The sequence below is a fragment of the Leptosomus discolor genome, chromosome 2 (genome assembly GCF_034619465.1).
Source record: "Leptosomus discolor isolate bLepDis1 chromosome 2, bLepDis1.hap2, whole genome shotgun sequence".
Lineage (NCBI taxonomy): Eukaryota > Metazoa > Chordata > Aves > Leptosomiformes > Leptosomidae > Leptosomus > Leptosomus discolor.
Genome location: NC_141392.1, coordinates 93737017 through 93755021, shown reverse-complemented (window position 1 = coordinate 93755021; position 18005 = coordinate 93737017). Strand labels below are relative to the sequence as shown.

At 36.5% G+C, this 18005-nt stretch overlaps 1 protein-coding gene across 4 annotated transcripts in view; it reads left to right on the top strand.

Moving 5' to 3' along the window:
- RIMS1 (regulating synaptic membrane exocytosis 1) overlaps nucleotides 1-18005 on the top strand; it is a 339793-nt gene that overhangs the window by 288419 nt on the left and 33369 nt on the right. For 3 of the 4 annotated variants that reach the window (XM_086461476.1, XM_086461474.1, XM_086461475.1), the window contains one exon: nucleotides 8478-8710. The exons of the other annotated variant lie outside the window; for it this stretch is intronic. In XM_086461476.1, the coding sequence (XP_086317602.1) occupies nucleotides 8478-8710 (233 nt within the window). The remainder of the gene's footprint in view (nucleotides 1-8477; nucleotides 8711-18005) is intronic. 4 annotated transcript variants of the gene reach the window in all.

Sequence of the window (18005 nt, the reverse complement as noted above, 5' to 3'; positions counted from 1 at the left end):
GCACAGTAAAGTTGTCAGAGTTCAGCCAGAATAGTGAAAGTATGTTTAAGTTCATCAGTAAAAATTACTTAGATGTAGAAAGTCAGAAAACTACAATTTTAACAAAGTTTGGCTGACTAAGCAATTCAGTACACTCACCGAAATTGATAATGACCTGAAATGGAAGAAGGACCAGCAAATTGGCTTGAACAGCTGTTAGAATAAATTCTAAAACACCAAAATGCCTCAGTCTATAATACTTCAGCTGGAAACAGAAAGGAAAAACTTAACAGTTCTGATTTGTTCAGTTTATGGTTGTTCACTCTTCAGTTCTTACTATATTAGAATAAAATATTTTTTAATAAAAATTCACCTGATTAAAAATGTAGTCTGGAATGGAAAGCAAAAACCAGCATTTTATGGCTCTTAGATTGATGTTTATAGTTTTTAAAAAATCAAGGGAAAAATATCGGGATTTTTGCTTGCATATATGAATAAAATATTCCACTAGTTCTACTGCTTATGTGTGAATGTTTTTAATGACATAAAGCACTAAATTTAAATGTATGTAATATAAAGAATGCATGCTAAAGAAAACTTTCACAAAATTTATATTAAAAGAATACGAGCTAAGTGCTGAAAGTTAGGAAATACTAGAACTGAGCTTGCCTGTGTAAACCTGGCTTTTTTGTGTGTAGGCACATGCATTTAGTCTCACCTTTCTCTTTGTGGAAGTTGCCTCAATCAGTGCTTGGTATGGGCCTGACCTGAGTACAAATGAAGAAAGTGCACATAAAGAGCAGTCTTTAAAACTCAGATTCGCTTTGTTACAGAAGCAAGAACTTGTGTAGAGAATGAGGGAGGAATTCTAGAAAGAGAAAGGATGGTCTTTGGCTCAGGGCCTTGATTACTGCTCTGGGAAATTAATCTCTTCAGGTCTCTGCCTCATAGCTTTCATGTGATTATTGACAAGTCACTTAGAACGTGTCTTCATGGGTGAGCATGTACAGCCTGTTGCATGTGAGTTTATTCTGGCTTGATGCTGTGGATTCAGTCCCCTCATCATGTGGAAAGCTTGGAGCAAAAAACATATATAATTCTTTAACATTCTGGTTTGTTTAACCCAGTTAGTTACATAGCAAAAGATTGCACAGTTTATATGTTTGCTTGGTTCACCATGCAGAATGAGGTGAATGGCACATGACAAAGCAGTGTTCTTTCTCTGCAAAAGCAAGGGGCAGAGTGTTTTGTTGCATCTCATGGGAGGGTCATAATATAATGAATTCTTGTCATGGTATGTTGGAAAGGCTTTCGTTTAGTCTCAGGGATTTTTAGGAACCATTTTGTCTTCAGAAAGAGCGATCAAAAGAATTTATTCCCCAAGTTTTCTTATTCTCTTCCTACTTCAGTATCACCATGAACCAGTCTCTTTCCCTCCAGGGATTATTGCCCATCTCACTTTTTTGCACGCCAATCAGATGACTTTGTCTTGAGTCATGCCTGATGGCCAACAGAGAAGATGCAGCCTCCCTGCATCCTGGACAGTCCAGCTAACTTTCTCAGATCCAGAATAGCCAAGAGAAGCAGTTCCTGGGAAATACTGACTTTCTTCCTGTAGCCTTGGGGCGAAATAGTAATCAGGAAATGCACGATCTATCTAGCAATAGGAGCTGTGGGTGAGTGCAACTGCTGCTTTGTAATAGAAAGTCTCCTGTTATCTTAACTGTTGATCTCTTTGAAGTCTCTTAACATGAGAGTTATGACTTAAAGACATTGTTTTATGAAACTGATAGATACTCAAAGGAACAGAAAACAGTTTGTGCCAAATAGAAGGATCACCTCATTGGCATCTTTCAGTCAGGCACCAGCCATAAGTACTTCTCAAAGCGAAGTGAATTTATTGGTTTGTTTATTATGCAACAGTACAATATGGGTAGTTTTTCTTTTTAATTCCTTCAAAAGGACCAGACAATCTGTCATGGTATTTCAGCTGGAACTTAGAATAAATAAAAGAAGAAATTCAGCCTTGGGCAGAAACCAGGCATGGAAAATTCCTACCTACATTTTTAAAGTTTGACAAGTTTGAAGAACAGGTGTAACAGGCAAGCCATTATAAGGCAAGTAACATTATAACTGACTGGCATTTTGCATCTAAAATCTCCACAATGTAAGCATCCACTGCAATTCCTGGAAGTAAATTGGCAATCCTACTTTGTGTCTGATTAGCCAAATCACTGCATCTCAAAACTGAACACCACAACTGTTTCATTAACTAGTGCACTTCCTAGTTTCATTAAAGAGACAAATATTTTGAACATGTATGGCAATTAATGAATATTGCTTCTTAGGTCATCTCTCTTGGGGCAAGGGCAAGCACACTGATGTAACCCAAGTTAGAACTCTTGCTTTTTGGTGGGGGAACTAGAGGGCAGTAGCATCCAAATTATTATCATGGAGGCAAGAAATATGAAAACAGTTCAGCTAAGGTGCGTAAAATTTATAATGTATCCTTTTTGCCCCCAAACAGCATATTACAGATGGAAACTTCTGGTTCTGAGGTCATTTATGTACAAAATCAAGGTGAAGCCAGAATAATTAATGTTCTAATCATTCATTATCTAAAGATAATGATTTTTTAAAATCCATCATCATTATAAACTGCTTTATGTGTGTGTCAGAGAGGGAGGGAGATGGAGTCTTTAATCCCTTCAGAACATCTGTACATGAAAAATGTACTATGGAGCATTGCTTGTGCATTTTTAATTATCTAATTATTCTTCCTCTTTCAAAGAAACTGTCACATTACCAGCAGCCTTTCTTAATGATTTGAAAAAGACTGAAAAATAGTTTTAATTGGTTTTTTGTTTAATTATTGCGGTTGATTAAGATGAAATATAATTCCTAAACTTTTAGTATAAGAACAGTACACTAATGTTTTTAACAGGCAATGCATGTTATTTTTAGAATGAAGAAATGTAGGAAAATAGTTTTAGCCATGGCTCAGACCTCAGAGTAGCTCTCACTTGCTTTATCTTCATCTCAGTTTATCTTTTTAAAAATGTTTTCTGCATTTTATTTGTTAGTCCTGTCCTTCCACTGTTCCATTTAGCCTTTCAGATTTTCCTCCTCCATTTCCTATTTTGTAGCTTTTACTTTTTAAACGAGCAGTGAGCAATCTATTTCGTATCACAAATCCATTTTGATTTACACGAAGAGCAGTGAGATCACAGGTACTTCAGTACCTCATGCTTTGGAGGGAACAAAACAATGCAATGTTGTAAAAAGATGAATAATACGTTATCGCTGAATGTTCTACAAAGAAGGAAAAAGTGGTGAATTCAGCTTTCTTGCTGCTGAAGAAAGCTTCCTCCATTCAGTGGTGAGCATAAAAAACTCCACATTTTTGTATTTGTTATACACACCCCACCCCCCACCCCCCACTACCTATTTTCTTGATGCAGATTTAATTTACGTGCTTGCTATGTTTGGTACACTTAACGTATACATGGCTATTTGCAGTCAAGTTTGGGTCATTTGAGCCGTTTGCGCTTTGGTTCCCATTAGGCTGTCCACATCAGCATTAATAGCAATACTTAACCCTGAGCAGCACCCTGGCAGTAACTAACTGCTTTTGTGTTGGTTTCATTTTATGATTCACGTGATTAGTTGGCTTCAGGCTGACAGTGCCATGGGTATGCACAGGCAGACACACAAGCTCCTGCATACAGAGACAATTGGTCTGTTTCTTTCAGAGAATATAAATTAACTTGATGAAATGTTCTTGGAAAATAGTTAAAATCTGCTTATATTTTGTAATGTTCAGGCTTACCTTCTGAATTATTATTCTTTTATTTCATGGAGAAATCCTGGTTTTACAAGTTTAAAAACTAGAAATCTGTCAGAGCTGTGAAATGTACAATTCACTGGTCAGGTGGTTACTGAGAAAGGCATTTTCACAAAGCAGATTCTGATCTATATTCCAACATGGAAATTTCCTGATCTTCCAAAGGACGATGTTAAACAGTTAAGCTCCCAGAGGAGAATTCTGTAATGAAGTCTTCCCCAACCCTTACCTCAGTGAGAGTTTACACATGGGACTGGGTCATTCCAGAGGCAGTATCTGTATCACTGAGGAGCACTTTTTTACAACATAGGAATATTATCAGATACAAAAGTTACTGAATTTCAACTATCTAAATACACCAATAGGACTCTAATATGATGCTTTCACAGCAGAAGCAAGGTTTTTTCTGTTTCTAATAGCTATTTCATGGATTTTAATATATGATCGATGAGCATGTTAGCTCAATATGCAGTTCTAGTTGGTACAGACTGTACAAGATTATTATTTCATTGAATCAACTAACTTCTTTATAGTCTAAAAAAGTCTCTTGGCTAACTAGAGAGAATTTTAATATAGGATATGTGTTTGTCCTTTGGTTTGTAAAGCACCATGTTTGAATTAATTTATGAAATACCATAAATTGTACAGTAATTAATCTTGCAGCAAATGTTATATATCATATGCAAATATAGCTATATATTCTAAGACTGACAGAGCAATTTGTGGATAGTTGATTTAGAGTTTGGATTTATTAATTATATATCATATAATACTAATAACGAGATTTAGTTTATTTTTGGAAATGTAATGTACCCCATTATAAAGGAGTGCTCATCTTCCCTTTGGTGCACAACTATTACATGTTTAGGAGGTTATTAGTATTCATGAGCTACCTCATTGAAAAAGGGTGTCATAGGGGCTATGAATTAGTACGTGATTCTGCATTCAGCAGAAGTGAAAGGAAGCTTACTAGCTCATGCTGGTGAAGGCCAGGGATTCTGTCGAAAGATTCAAGTTACTGCAACTGTGTGGAAAAATATTAAAATATCAACTATATAACAAGGAATACAAGGGATTATTTATTTACTCATGGCTTGCATTACTGGAAAAATGGATGGAGTAAACACGAGTGATCATGAAAATAAATACCTAAAGTATTTTTTTATAAATCATCAGTAAGTCTAAGTGAATGAAGGAAATGCTGTGATTTTAGCAATGGCTAATCAGTTAAGAATATTTCCCTAAAAGGATATACTTCCAGATATTATATAGGTGAGTTTATGGGCAACATTTGCTCTAGCTTCCTGCGTCTTACTATCTTTCTTTTTCGGGTGATATGTACTATTGGCAGGTATTTTATGTAGTAACTGAGAAATACTGAGTGTATATCTACATACTAATTTTCTCAAGCCAAATAATTTGTCCAGAATAATTTTATGCATCTTGAATATATGTATATCTGTATGTAGAAAGAGATACAACGATAGTAATACATGTAATTGGCTTTGTTTTAGTTCTATATAGTTGTGTATGCTACAGTTTAATATAAGCAAATATAATCTACAATGTCCTTGTAGTGTGTTCATTTTATAGAATTTACCTCAGGGTTAATTGTTATGGCAGCTTGTAACTCAAACTAATCTTTGAATAAGTTTTTTATCTTAATAGTATGTTCTTCATTCCCACAGATACAAATACAACTCTCAGGTAGCAACAGCTTGCAAAACTGAAAGTGCTGCTTTCTTTCACAGCTCTGATGCCTGACATGTAAATACAGTCCTGATTTTGCTGCGTTTAGTACAGATACCGCTTTAGATAGTGTCTCTCTGAACTGCATAGGTTTTGGCAGGAAAATGTAAGTGTTTTTCCCTTGGTGAAGGGAGCAGTGTCTTCCCAGCAGACGTGGGAGCTGGGGGGCAGTGGGTGACCCTGATGCTAAAGGGCGGCTCTGCTTTTGCTGAAGTCAAAGGGGGTTTTGCTTTAGTGCTTTACTTCAATTAAAAAAAAAAAAAATTAATTAAAAATCAAATTACTCTTTTTCCATGCTAAATATCTATGAAGTAAAAAAGGCACAGATAGATTGTAACTATTCTTAATACACATATTGATGATGTTGTTATGCTAATAATTAGAAATAGCATAAGATTTTTGCAGAACTAGTCATTGAAAGAATTGCTAAAGATGGTAAAATATTTTAAATAAAAATGTAGTCAATTATCCATTAGAAATAAATGGAGTGTACTAATAAATATGTTACTCTTAGTTATCCTGTACTGAAAACTATTTATTGTGTCATGATAACTAGGCTTGCATCAACAATATAACTTAATAATTTACCAATTCTAGCCACAGGCCTGCAAAAAACTTGCATCTGCATTTAAATGAATGTGTCAATAATCCCAGCAAGTCCAGTAAAGGAAAATAAAATTTTTGTTTTGTTATTATGAGAAGGGTTAAGTGCAAAAGAGTATATGTAAATTCATGCAGGTCTTTTGCTTCATTGTGCTTCATAGATTAAACTCTAACCATGTTGAAGAAAGTAACAACGTAAGCTCCAAGTGAGAGCCAGTAATGGAATGGAAAAATATTGTGTTCTAAGGGTACTCAATTAGACAATATAAGACAACTGCATTTTAAATGCCTGTTCTTTTGATGCTGTTCCAATTAATGTCAAATAATAAGCTAGCCCAGGGATTAGATGATAGCAGAGAAATCTTAATCTGTTTGCTTAGTTATAACAAGGGGAAAGATTGGACAAACTGTAGGATTTGATCCTTGGTCCTGTACCATTAAGCCTGTTTCTAGCAAACTAATAGATATTTTGTTCTAGAAGTACACTGGAACATATTTCCTAGGAAATTAGGCCTTGATATTTTCAAGGTAAAAACAAGTACAAGATTAATCTGAATTCCAAATATCTCAGTTTTTTTAGGGCGAATCGTCTAGGTCCTCTACCTGTTGCAAAGAATGAAAATTGAAATTTCTGCAGGTCTTTGAAAAAGTGATTTATCTATTATTCAGAAAGTTGTCATAGTCCTTGAATTAGGGAATTAAGACACCAAAAATGGGATTTTCCTAAAGTTATGATACTGTCAATTCTTAATTCTCAGCTGATGGACATCATTGTCTCCTAAACTCTTATTAAATAATGTGAGATTAGAGCATTTCAACTCTATTGTACAAAAAAGTGAAGACTGCATAAAAACCTCATAAGATTAGTATTTATTTTATTCATAAACACTTGAAATTCACTAGAGCAAAGTCAATAGTATGATAAATAATTATTTCTTTAATTACATGGCAGATTTTATAGTCTATTAAATTTTAATGCTTTAAATGATACCTTTATAGATTAGTATGTCAGCAAAGTCTTTGGACAGGACTGATGTAAGCTTTAGCAGGGACGCATCCATAGAAGTTACAGGATGTCATTTCTTCTCCCATAGACCCCTTCATTTCTCCCTGGCAAGATTTCCTATCTGTCTGAAACTTGCCATGACATAAAGAAGCCTTTGGCTCTAACCTCTCTCTTTCTTATTTTGGGGCGAAGGGAGATGGGGAGGACAGGAGCAGGCTATCAGATCTGCTGGGAAGGAAACCTGCTGGGGGGGACAGCAGGACTGTTGCTCAACAAATAAAGTAAAAATTTGGCTTCAAAATACAGAATTACTGAAAAAAAATCCCTAAAATTAGGATGTGGCCAGTAGGTCTACTAATCAGCAAAACAAGATGAAGGAATTTCCCATGTACTAGGCTGCTTTAACAACTACATCTGAAGTGATTCAGGCTGCAGCTTAAGTTTCTGGGTCTCAGCAGAGTGATAGCTAACTTCGTATTGCCATTAGAGCTAGGGCGTCACTTGGTCGTAGCAGTGTTAGGACTGTGTATTAGTGTGTCCTGTGTGTATTTGAGATTGTTCTCTAGAGTGTGTTTCTGAATACTTTATCCAGCCTCCATGTACAGAAGCATAAAAAGGATATGTATGGAAACATTCAAATGCAATGTGATAGCTAAAGAAAATCAAACAGAACTGACAGCGATTCATCTCTCTGTCAGTGAAAGTTCTAGCAGATTACTAGGCTTTTTTCCCTCAAAATTATTTTGCCTTCATACTGTGATTATTGCATTTAGCTTTAAAGAAGTGAGAGAATGTAGACCTAAAAAAATACTACATATTTTACTACCTCTTTGTGTGAAGTATTAAAATATAGAAAATGATATCTTCGTATCTGTTAGGCCTTAATGCTTTGATGAACAGTGCCGATAAGATACCTGTATTAACCTACATATATTCTCTTGGCCCATATTCATTTTCTTTGGTCGTAAAATTGCTGGTTTATTGCTTTCTGTATTCTGGGGATATAGACAGGAAAGCTCCACATGACTTTTAAATGTTGCATGTCTCTTTCTCTGTCACTCTGAAAAACATGGGAAAGTGTTCACTTTATTTATTTCCCTTGAAGAAGTGAAGAATGAATTAAAATACTGGAAATGTATCGTCTGGAGAGCATCAAGTCAACCTTTTTATTTGTGAGCCAAATAAATGAAAATGTATCAGGACTTAAAATTAATTTACTAATAAATTAAAAAAAGGCTTTTGGAAATGCCATTACACAGACAAATTAACGTGTTTGTTTTTACTTTGTAACTGTAGTACATTTACTCCTAAAATGCAAGGCAGACGGATGGGGACTTCAGGGAGAATCACTAAGAGCACAAGTGTGAGCGGAGAGATGTATAAGCTGGAGCACAATGACGGGAGTCAGTCGGACACGGCTGTCGGCACGGTTGGAACAGGTGGGAAGAAAAGGCGTTCCAGCCTTAGTGCCAAAGTGGTGGCCATAGTGTCTCGAAGGAGCAGAAGCACATCTCAACTTAGCCAAACAGGTGAGTGAGACACACGCTCTTCGGAAACAGGACTCTCACCAAATGTGGTTTGCCATTATTTTACCTGTTGCATCTGTGTTACATGTATATGGATATAGATCACTCAGGAGAGAAGATTTTCCAGCTGTGAATAAATTTCTGAGATATTAATTTTCTTTGATCATTAGGCATCTGCAAGAAACAATATACAAATGCATTTTAGAATATGTACCATAACAACTTTGTCCTGATCGATGAAAAATATTTTTATTTCTTAGAAGCCTTGTTTACAGGTAGGCAAGGAAATGCAAGGAGACACACGTGGGTATCAACAGTGGATAATAGTTTGTCTAAGAGCATCTTTTTATGTATAGGAAATTTCTTCTGGCAGAAGACATGAGTATGAATGGGGGAATTGAAATCTGAGCAAATGAATGGTAGTTTTGTAACTGATAAAAGGTTGTACCTGTAGTAGCAAGAATATAATTTTAAAAACTACCTTTGATTTCTTAGCCAAGACTAAATCTGTTATTTTTTCTTTAAAAACAACACTAGCAAATTGGGGTCAGTGATTTCAGATAAATTAGATGACAGCATGATGCTTCATTAGGAACATAAGACTTCCAACTCCTTACCGTGACTTCAGAAATCTTAAAAGCTTTGTATCTGCATAGCCTGAAGGAACAAAAGCTCATACAGAAAGATATAAAAGGAAAAAAAAAATGTTTTGAAGTCCCTGTCCTGCTGCTATTGAACCCCAGTGAAGACTTTTGCTCTTGTCTTCAGTGGGAGCACGACCTGACCCTAAGGGTTCTTTCTTACTAAAAGAAGAAAAAAAAAGAAGAGAAGCTTCAGCCTAGCATAGACTGCACACATATTGCAGCATTCCTCTCACATAGTCAGGGTAATCTAAACTAAGGTAAGTAACAATATTGTTTATTTATATCATCAAATATCTCTCCCTTTTCCCTTGGTTTTCTTTTACCACCAGGTGAGCAGTAGAAGCAATTCTTTAAAAATTTAAAGCTTGGTCAGCTTTAGTAAAAAGATTGGAATGCTTTTCTACACTACTCATTTATGAGTTTTAAGCCAGAAAGCATATAATCATGCAGTTGGACCAAATGGTAGATATAACGGGCATATTTGAAACTCAGAATTGTAATTAGTATTGTGTTGCTCAAAAATGCACTCTGCCTGAATGTTGGACTACAATATAGATAGTTGTATACAGTAAGATGTTATTTTAGATGCATCAGAATCAATTATATGCTAGTAATGAAGTAATAAAAAATGGTACTGTATTATAGAAAGGATTTTAGGTTGGTATTTTACTCCACTTACTACAAAGAACAAAATATTTTAAGTATTTAACAGAATGTTTTTGTGGTTTGATCTGGTGTTCCTTTCTAGCTCCTATATCTCATTGAGATAGCAATTGCTGCGACAGAGCAAATCTTTGCTCTGTCTTACTTAGTAGTCTAGCTCTGACCAGAAACTAGGGCTGCATGCCTAAGAGGAAGGCACCAGGAGACTGGAAGGGACCTTAAAGATCATCTAGTTCCAAATATAGGAAGATTTGCCTTGCATGAGCCCTATCTTACTCTTCTCAGTGAAATTACTGAACATCTTAAAATCTAACCTGTGACTTCCAAACACTTCTCAGCATTATTTAAAGCTCAGATGATCCCATTCTTCATAGAAAGATACTATAGCTCTCCAAATTTTGCTTGGTGTAAATTTCAAAAAAATAGGAGTTTTGCAAGGAATGGGCCACCTATAGTTATAATGAAACTTGAACAGCACATCTAATATGGAAAGTACAATTCTATATTATTCATGATTGTAAAACAGAGTTAAGAATTATATTTACTTTGCCTTACTGTGGCTTAGGCAAATGGTACTACCTGTGTTATAAGCAGAGCAAATAAAATGTGGCGTGTTTTGCCAGTCACTATTTTTTTTTGTTAAATTATGTCGGAAATAAGTGGGTTGAATTTAATGCAGTTTTTAGAACTATATTTACATGAGACTTGATTGGTTTTCTAAAGAAAAGCCATTGTTCGAGACTAAATACTCGTGCCCTACATCAGAGACCCGCTTTCCGTCCTGTAGTGTACAACAGGGGAGGAAAAATCTGAAAAGGTCTAATTCATTTTCATGTGTTGTGCCTAGGTAACTTTATATTGTCTCCACTATTGAGAATTAAAAACAACAAAAAAAAATCTGTTTTGACAATATGGTATAAACTAGATCCTTAAAATTTTGTGAAAATCGGTTCTAATAACCAAATTCTGACGTTTTAAAACTGGTATGGGTGTCTATGGGCCTCCAAAAAGTGGTGCCAGGTATGAACTTCTGCTACAGATCTTTAGTAACCGAAGGTGTGCTGTTGACACAGGGCATGTATTTCAAAGGAAGTATAAAAAATGCAGAAATGTATGTGTGGCCTCCATAGTTTTTCCTGAATTGGTCAGTTTAAATTTGTTTTTCCTATGACTTGCATGATTGTAAGTCAGGTACCCATGACAGATATAATTACTTGTTTCTGAAAACTCAAAGTAGAAGATCAGAGATAAAACAAAAGGTCAGATATTTATGAAAGTCAGATATTTATGAAAGTCAGAGGTTTGGTATTTTTGTGGAACATGTAGATCTGAAATTCTAGTTTACTACTGTCTTCAAAACCAGTAAAACTAACTTCCATCTTCTTTTCATTTGAAGAAACGGTCAATAAGGGCTGAATTCGACTTTTTGTAGATAATTCTTGCTTTTAGCAGACTGCATAGATTTAATTTTATATAAAAATAGGAGCGGTGTGAATGCGACTGGTACTAGGTAGCTGTTACTTCTGAAAGTCGATTTTCTTTTCAATTGAAAAAGGAGCGTGTGTGTGTGTGTGTGTGTGAGAGCCTGTGCATGCATGTATGTGTCTATATACTCACATGGACTTCTTTGCATATATGGGGCAGATCCACCTGCATGTTAGATTTAGAAGGAACAGTAATCACATTATTTTGTGCACCCTTGTTCAATGTTGTTGGAAAATACTTATTATGAACATGTGCCTTATAAGATTGTCAGTGAAAAAATTGGGGTTTATTCTTATGTAAATCTGCAAAGAAAAGTATAAATTTCTGCTGCACCTACCTATTGATTATGTTTAAGATTTCCTAATACTTTTAGTAACCATTCATTGAAATAACAAAATCCTTACTTACTAGGTTTGTTCATTGTGCACACAAATTGAATAGATTTTATAATTCATCAAAAAAAGCTTGTAATCTTCTGGCAGTATTCCTAAGGAAAATCCAGCTCTGCTTATGCTGTCACAGTTAAAAAGAAGAAGAAAAACCAAAACCAAAACAAAACCAAAACCCCAACAAAATAAAAATTTAAAAAAAAAAAATAGTCAGCAAACCCCCCAGAAAGACCACAGAAGAATAAAAATATCTCCAGGCATATTCTGTATAATTTTAGTTATAATCCAGCTTTTCTAGCTTTCTTTGCCAGCCATATTTTTGTAAATAAATACACACATATATATATGTATGTATGTAACTGCAGATTTTTAAAATAATTCAGTAATTAAATCATTCACCTGGTTCATGCAGAGGCCTGCCTTAAGGATCACAGAATGGTTTGGGTTGGAACGGGCCTTGAAGACTGTCTAGTTCCAACCCCCCCGCCATGGGCAGGGACACCTTCCGCTAGACCAGGTTGCTCAACACTTGAACACTGCCAGGGAGGGGGCAGCCGCAGGTTCTCTGGGCAACCTGTTCCAGTGTCTCATCACCCTTGTAGTGAAGAATTTCTTCCTAATATCTAATCTAATTCTCCCCTCTTTCCTTATGAAACCATTACCCCTTGTCCTATCACTACACCCCCTAATCAAGAGTCCCTCCTCACCTTTCCTGTAGGCTTCCTTGAAGTACTGGAAGGCCACTCTAAGGTCTCCCTGGAGCCTTCTCTTCTCCAGGCTGAACACCCCCAACTCTCTCAGCCTGTCCACCTACGGAAGGTGCTCCAGCCCCCTGGTCATCTTCACAACCCTCCTCTGGTCCCACTCGAGCAGGTCCATGTCTTTCTTGTGCTGGGGGCCCAGATCTGAACACAGCACTGCAGGTGTGGAGTCTCACCAGAGCAGAGTAGAGGGGGAGAATCACCTCCCTTGACCTGCTGGCCACACTTCTTTTTATGCGGCCAAGGATACGATTGGCCTTCTGGGCTGCAAGTGTACATTGCTGGCTCACGTTGAGAAGAAGGTAAGAGGATTCCTCCCTTTTTCTTTCTAAGCCCTGGTCAGCAGATAGGGGTTCAGAGAGGTCATCTGCTAGTAGGAGCATTCTTCTCTTGTTCTTTTTAAGTGCTAGCTGTGCTTTGCAACTGTTCTGACACTGTATCTTCACCATCTTGCAATCAGAGATTTGGTAGTGTCCTGTCTCTATGACATGTTCAGCCTGATGCAATTGCCTGCTGGGTCAGCAAGACAGATTTTTCTCTTTAAGGCAAATGTTTTGTTGAAGAGCTTAGAGGATTTTCATTCTTTAGCCAATTCTAATGGAGGCCAACTTTTCTGTCAAAAGCATTGTGAGTAGGAGTTTAAAAGGAATTACAAAATAATTTGGGAGTGTTTACTTAATTAAGCTATCCAAAACATGATAGCCAGTACAGATAGAAAGACTGAAAATACCAGCTTTGAGATAAATATGAACAAAACTATCAGACATGCAACTGGTGAGCCTTTTGAAACATGGGCTCTACTTTTTCCAAATCTGAGTTCTTTGAGACTACTTTCATTTTTCAAGGTTCCCAACACCATTAACATCAGTATTCTGACTAGATTTGGATTGGCATTGCTTGAGATACACTAGTGATCTCATATAAGATAAAAGTGAGGCTTTGCTTGGGGTATTGTATATCATTTCTGTTACTGGCTCAAAACAGATGAGAGTGGATGAAATGCAGAGAAAGAGATCTTGGAAGAATGGGGAGCTCTCTGGTCTCGTATTACACCTATATCAGATCATTTTTCTAAGTGGAAGTACCTTGCCATGTTTATGGTATGAACTACCATGAGATATTTCTACCTAAGAACCAAAGTTGTTTGCTGTCCATCTCCTGTTTGTGAAGTTTAACCTGAAATGAAGCCACAGGCATTAACGTTTCAGAGAGAGGTTACGCACTGTGAAGTGGAGCTGAAATCAGGTTTTGTCACAAGGTGAAAACAGAGTGAAAAAAGACTGTTCACTTATGTGTATTTGTGAAGTGGGTACTTGGAAGAACTCTTTAAGTGTCTGACTGCTTCACTCGGGAAGTAACTGGCAACCTGCACAGAACCACGTGAGAATCTTGTAACGTGTTTCCCTATGTAAAACTTGCACGTGTCCTCATATGGAATTCCCTGCTACAGTATATTTTCTGTAATCTTACCGTTAAAGGAATGTCTTTCTGTATGTTCTTTGGAATTAAATTCCCGATTCATCTAAGTGAGGAAATAGTCATATACCAGTGAAGTCCTGATAATGTTCTACCGCACAGTATAGTGTGCTCACTCTAGCTTTATGAACACTTCTTCATCCGGTTGACTGCCCCACATTTCACCTGACTGATCTTAAGAAGGCTTTCTCTCGTGGTTTTGTTGGATGACCAAAGTTTAGGTCGAAGTTTAGAAAAGACAACTCTATCCATTACACAGAATGTCCTTTAGTGGTGGAGAATATGATGGTTCAGTAGAGGTTCTCAGTGCCCGTTAGCAAGCACCACTATGATGTGATAAAAACAACACTGCCTGGACAACATGGAAATTAAATAAAGCAATCTTCCTGACTCCGAGCTACATCATTTCAGAGTAGACCATGCTAGAAAAAAATCTCAGTTTTTCATTTTCACAGTCTTTTTTTGGTAATGCCAGCAAAGATAATTTTCTGTCCATTCTTGTAGTAATTTTTATGATGCAAGAGATTTCATACAAGTCTGGATAGTATGGACAGATAAAGCACATAATAAATCAGAAATAAAATCTGCTGGAGGGTGGAGGCCTTTGGGATAAGGAGAGGTTGTTGTCTTTCTTGAGAAAGACATTGCTTCTTTCCATAATTTTGTTAGTTTTTTGCAAGGGTCATATCAATCTTTTCTTGCAGTGATTGGGCTTTTTTTTGCTTTTTTTTTTCACATTTCATTTTGATTGATTGAGTCTAAATTGTAAACAATTGCAAGGATGCTTTTCTGAGCATGTTTTTTGTACCTCGTAACCTCTGAGTTTATTTTTTTATTACTTTAGTGAAAGAAATTGTGCTTAATTTAAAAAATACATTGATAAGAAAGCTAAGTGCTAGACAAAAGTTCAAAATAACTATTTTATCTAGACTTTAATAAATCATCTATTATTATTAGACTAGATGGCAAACATGGAGATCAATAAGGAATACTGGATGTCAGGAAGAAACTGGCTAGGAGGGAGGCATCAGCTGTTTTTACTAAAACGAGTGCCAGAGAGTGCTTACTGGTTGAGTTTCTAAGACAAAAAACACAGGCAGATCTCGTTAATATTTTAATGAGAAATAGTGTGTATGCTGCTAGAAAATGTTGATGATACTGGTTTGGAAAGTATGTCACTTCCAGGTGATACAGAGGAAGGACTGATGAACTTGAGGACTAGAATAACAGAACTCCGATAAAATGCAGTAATGCAGATTGCAAGATCATTCCTTGTAGAATGACTAGTGAAAATTTCCATATGCAATCTGGGAGCTCTGTCATCTAGAAAAAAACAGGAGGAGGAAAACATGGGTGTAATAAAAATCACAGGGTGAACGTAAGCTATGTGTAAGATCTGGCCAGGGAAAAGTCAAATGCTGTCGTGAGTGCATCACACAGGTTTTCCTTCGAGAGCTAAGAAAATGTTAACATCATTGAATGAGGCATAGCTGGGAGCTCCTCTGGAATACTGGTCACTCAGCATTCAAGAAAATTAATGCTGGATGTTTCAAGACCTTGAAGGATGATTTGTTGCCTGATTTGCTTAGCCTATAAAAATGAAGACTGAACAGGGATATGTTTGTTCTGTAAGAATGCAATGAGAGTAAACATCAAAAGGGCAGAAGAGCTTTTGAAGCTAAAGGGCAACACCATCAGAAACTGTGGTATAAGAACAAACAGGTATAAATTATTTATGAATAAATTTTTTATTTGTCTCAAGATTGCAGTAAAGTTTCTAACAGCCAGAGCAGAGAGGGAGGTATCTTAAACCTCTCAAAGCATTTAGCATGCTAGAGATGAAACAGCCCCTTTTTTTTGTTTCTTATCTAGCATAATATCTCTTTGCTGTTTTCATAGGGTTTCTTTTTTTGATGTTGTTCTTTTGTATTGCCATCTCCTGTTCATCCAGATGAGATGCTACAAGATCTCAGATTTTCTAATGGTAGATTCAGAAAATTATCTTGGATGTCAGAATTACCATGTGTCTTACAGCTATACAGTTACCCCACAGGTTTAGATTAGTCTTCTCTAATTCACCTGTTCTTCACTGTGTTGTAGAGGAGCATTTCCAAGTATTTCCTTGCATTGGACATTTATCTCCGCAAGAACACTTAGCATTTACTCGTGAGCTTCCTCACCTACAGGTACTTCCGTTTTGTTATCTTAAGTCTGCGCACTTGGCAAGTCTTTTCCTTAACGTTAGACTGTGTGTACCTGAGAGGTAGCTTCCTGCAGCCCAGCAGAAGTGTGGTGGTCCGTCCTGCAGCTCGCTCGTCAGCCTTGTTTGGCTGTTCAGTGTTATCTCTGTGAGAGTCTTTCCTATCCGGGTTGTTATTTTTCCCAGAGCAGGCCATCAGAGCTTGCTTTGCATAGTTGCGGTGATCTATGAGGACAATAGCTCTGTGGCACAAAAAGAAGAATGAAGGGAGACTGACATTAAGATTAATTTATCTTTTCAGCCAATCTAAAAAAAGTCTGTAGTGCCGCAGCAGGGATGGCAATGGTGCCTTAGGGACGGTGACAGGATCTGGGCTCTAAACCTGACACCCTGGCGGCAAAGAACACCCCTCTGAACCCAGCAAAACTTCATACCGATCCCACATGCACACAAATGTTTCTGCAGCAGGAGGGGTGAAACGAACAAATGGATGAAGAATAATATTAAAAACAAAGAAAGAGACATGATTATTTTTGTAAGAGGAACTCTTTGTTCTAGTAATGATACTTAATTCTTTGAAACTATTGAGTGAATGTAAGCATGTTCTCTTTTATTTACTGTTGCTGCCTAGCTGAGGAATTCACTACCCTTAATAGAAATACAATTCAGTTCCAGTTACTCATCTTCCAAAAGATTTCCTAATAAGGGCTAGTATTTTCAAACAAAGTCCTGCCGCTCTGTTGAGTTAGTGTTACATGGGGCTCTTTTCCTTTTTCCTGAAATATAGGTTTTGACTTTGTCTTCTGTTACGTAGTTGGTTGACTTGTACTCAAAAGTATTCTTTTGCTTTTCTGTCTATATGCAATTTCTCCCTAGATTTTTTGACAGATATGTTACTGCAGTAATAACTGTACTTTGGGCTATTTCAAATATATAAATAGCATGTGTTTTAGGAGAATTTATTCCTTTCCAAAAGTATAATCTCTGTTTTGGCTAAGCTATGGCATACATGTCTTGTAGAACTATAATTTCAAAATACATCAAATGTATTTAATAAGTGTAGCTTCACTGTTACATTTCTATTGTATGTTTTATGAAATGTTTTATAGAAAGACCTACTGATCATTCTGACTGTGTTTAACTGAGCTGTGTTTAAAGAGGATTTTTATTTGCTTTTTTGATCTGATTCACACTGCATTCCCAAGTTTTACTTTGTGCAAGTTGTTCAACAGTGAATTGAAATAAGATCAAAATCATGACAGAAAAAGGAAATAGAGTGATGCCAAAGTACTATCAAGAGGGGAAAAAAAGGCTACTATCTTCACGTAAAACATGTCTACATATATGCCTATCTGTAAGAGAATGTCAGTCTTAAACTTGTATTTTATTACTCTTTGTACACTTCTTGCCTGATCAGATCTGCCATTTGTGGCTTTCTGGAGCTTTTGGGATTTCGTAGAAAGGTTTACAGTATCTGCAGTCATCCAGAGGAAAAATACTCTCATTCTGTGGCACAGGAGTGTCTCACAGAAGAGTAAAGCCCCCTTTGTCTAGAGTCAGATGATCTAGCTGAATTTTGATAGACCTGAAATTATTTTTTTTGTCCTTTCCAGAGCAGTCATCTTCTTAAGTAATACAAACTTTGATTTTCATTTGAATGAGAGAACCTGTTCAGCATGA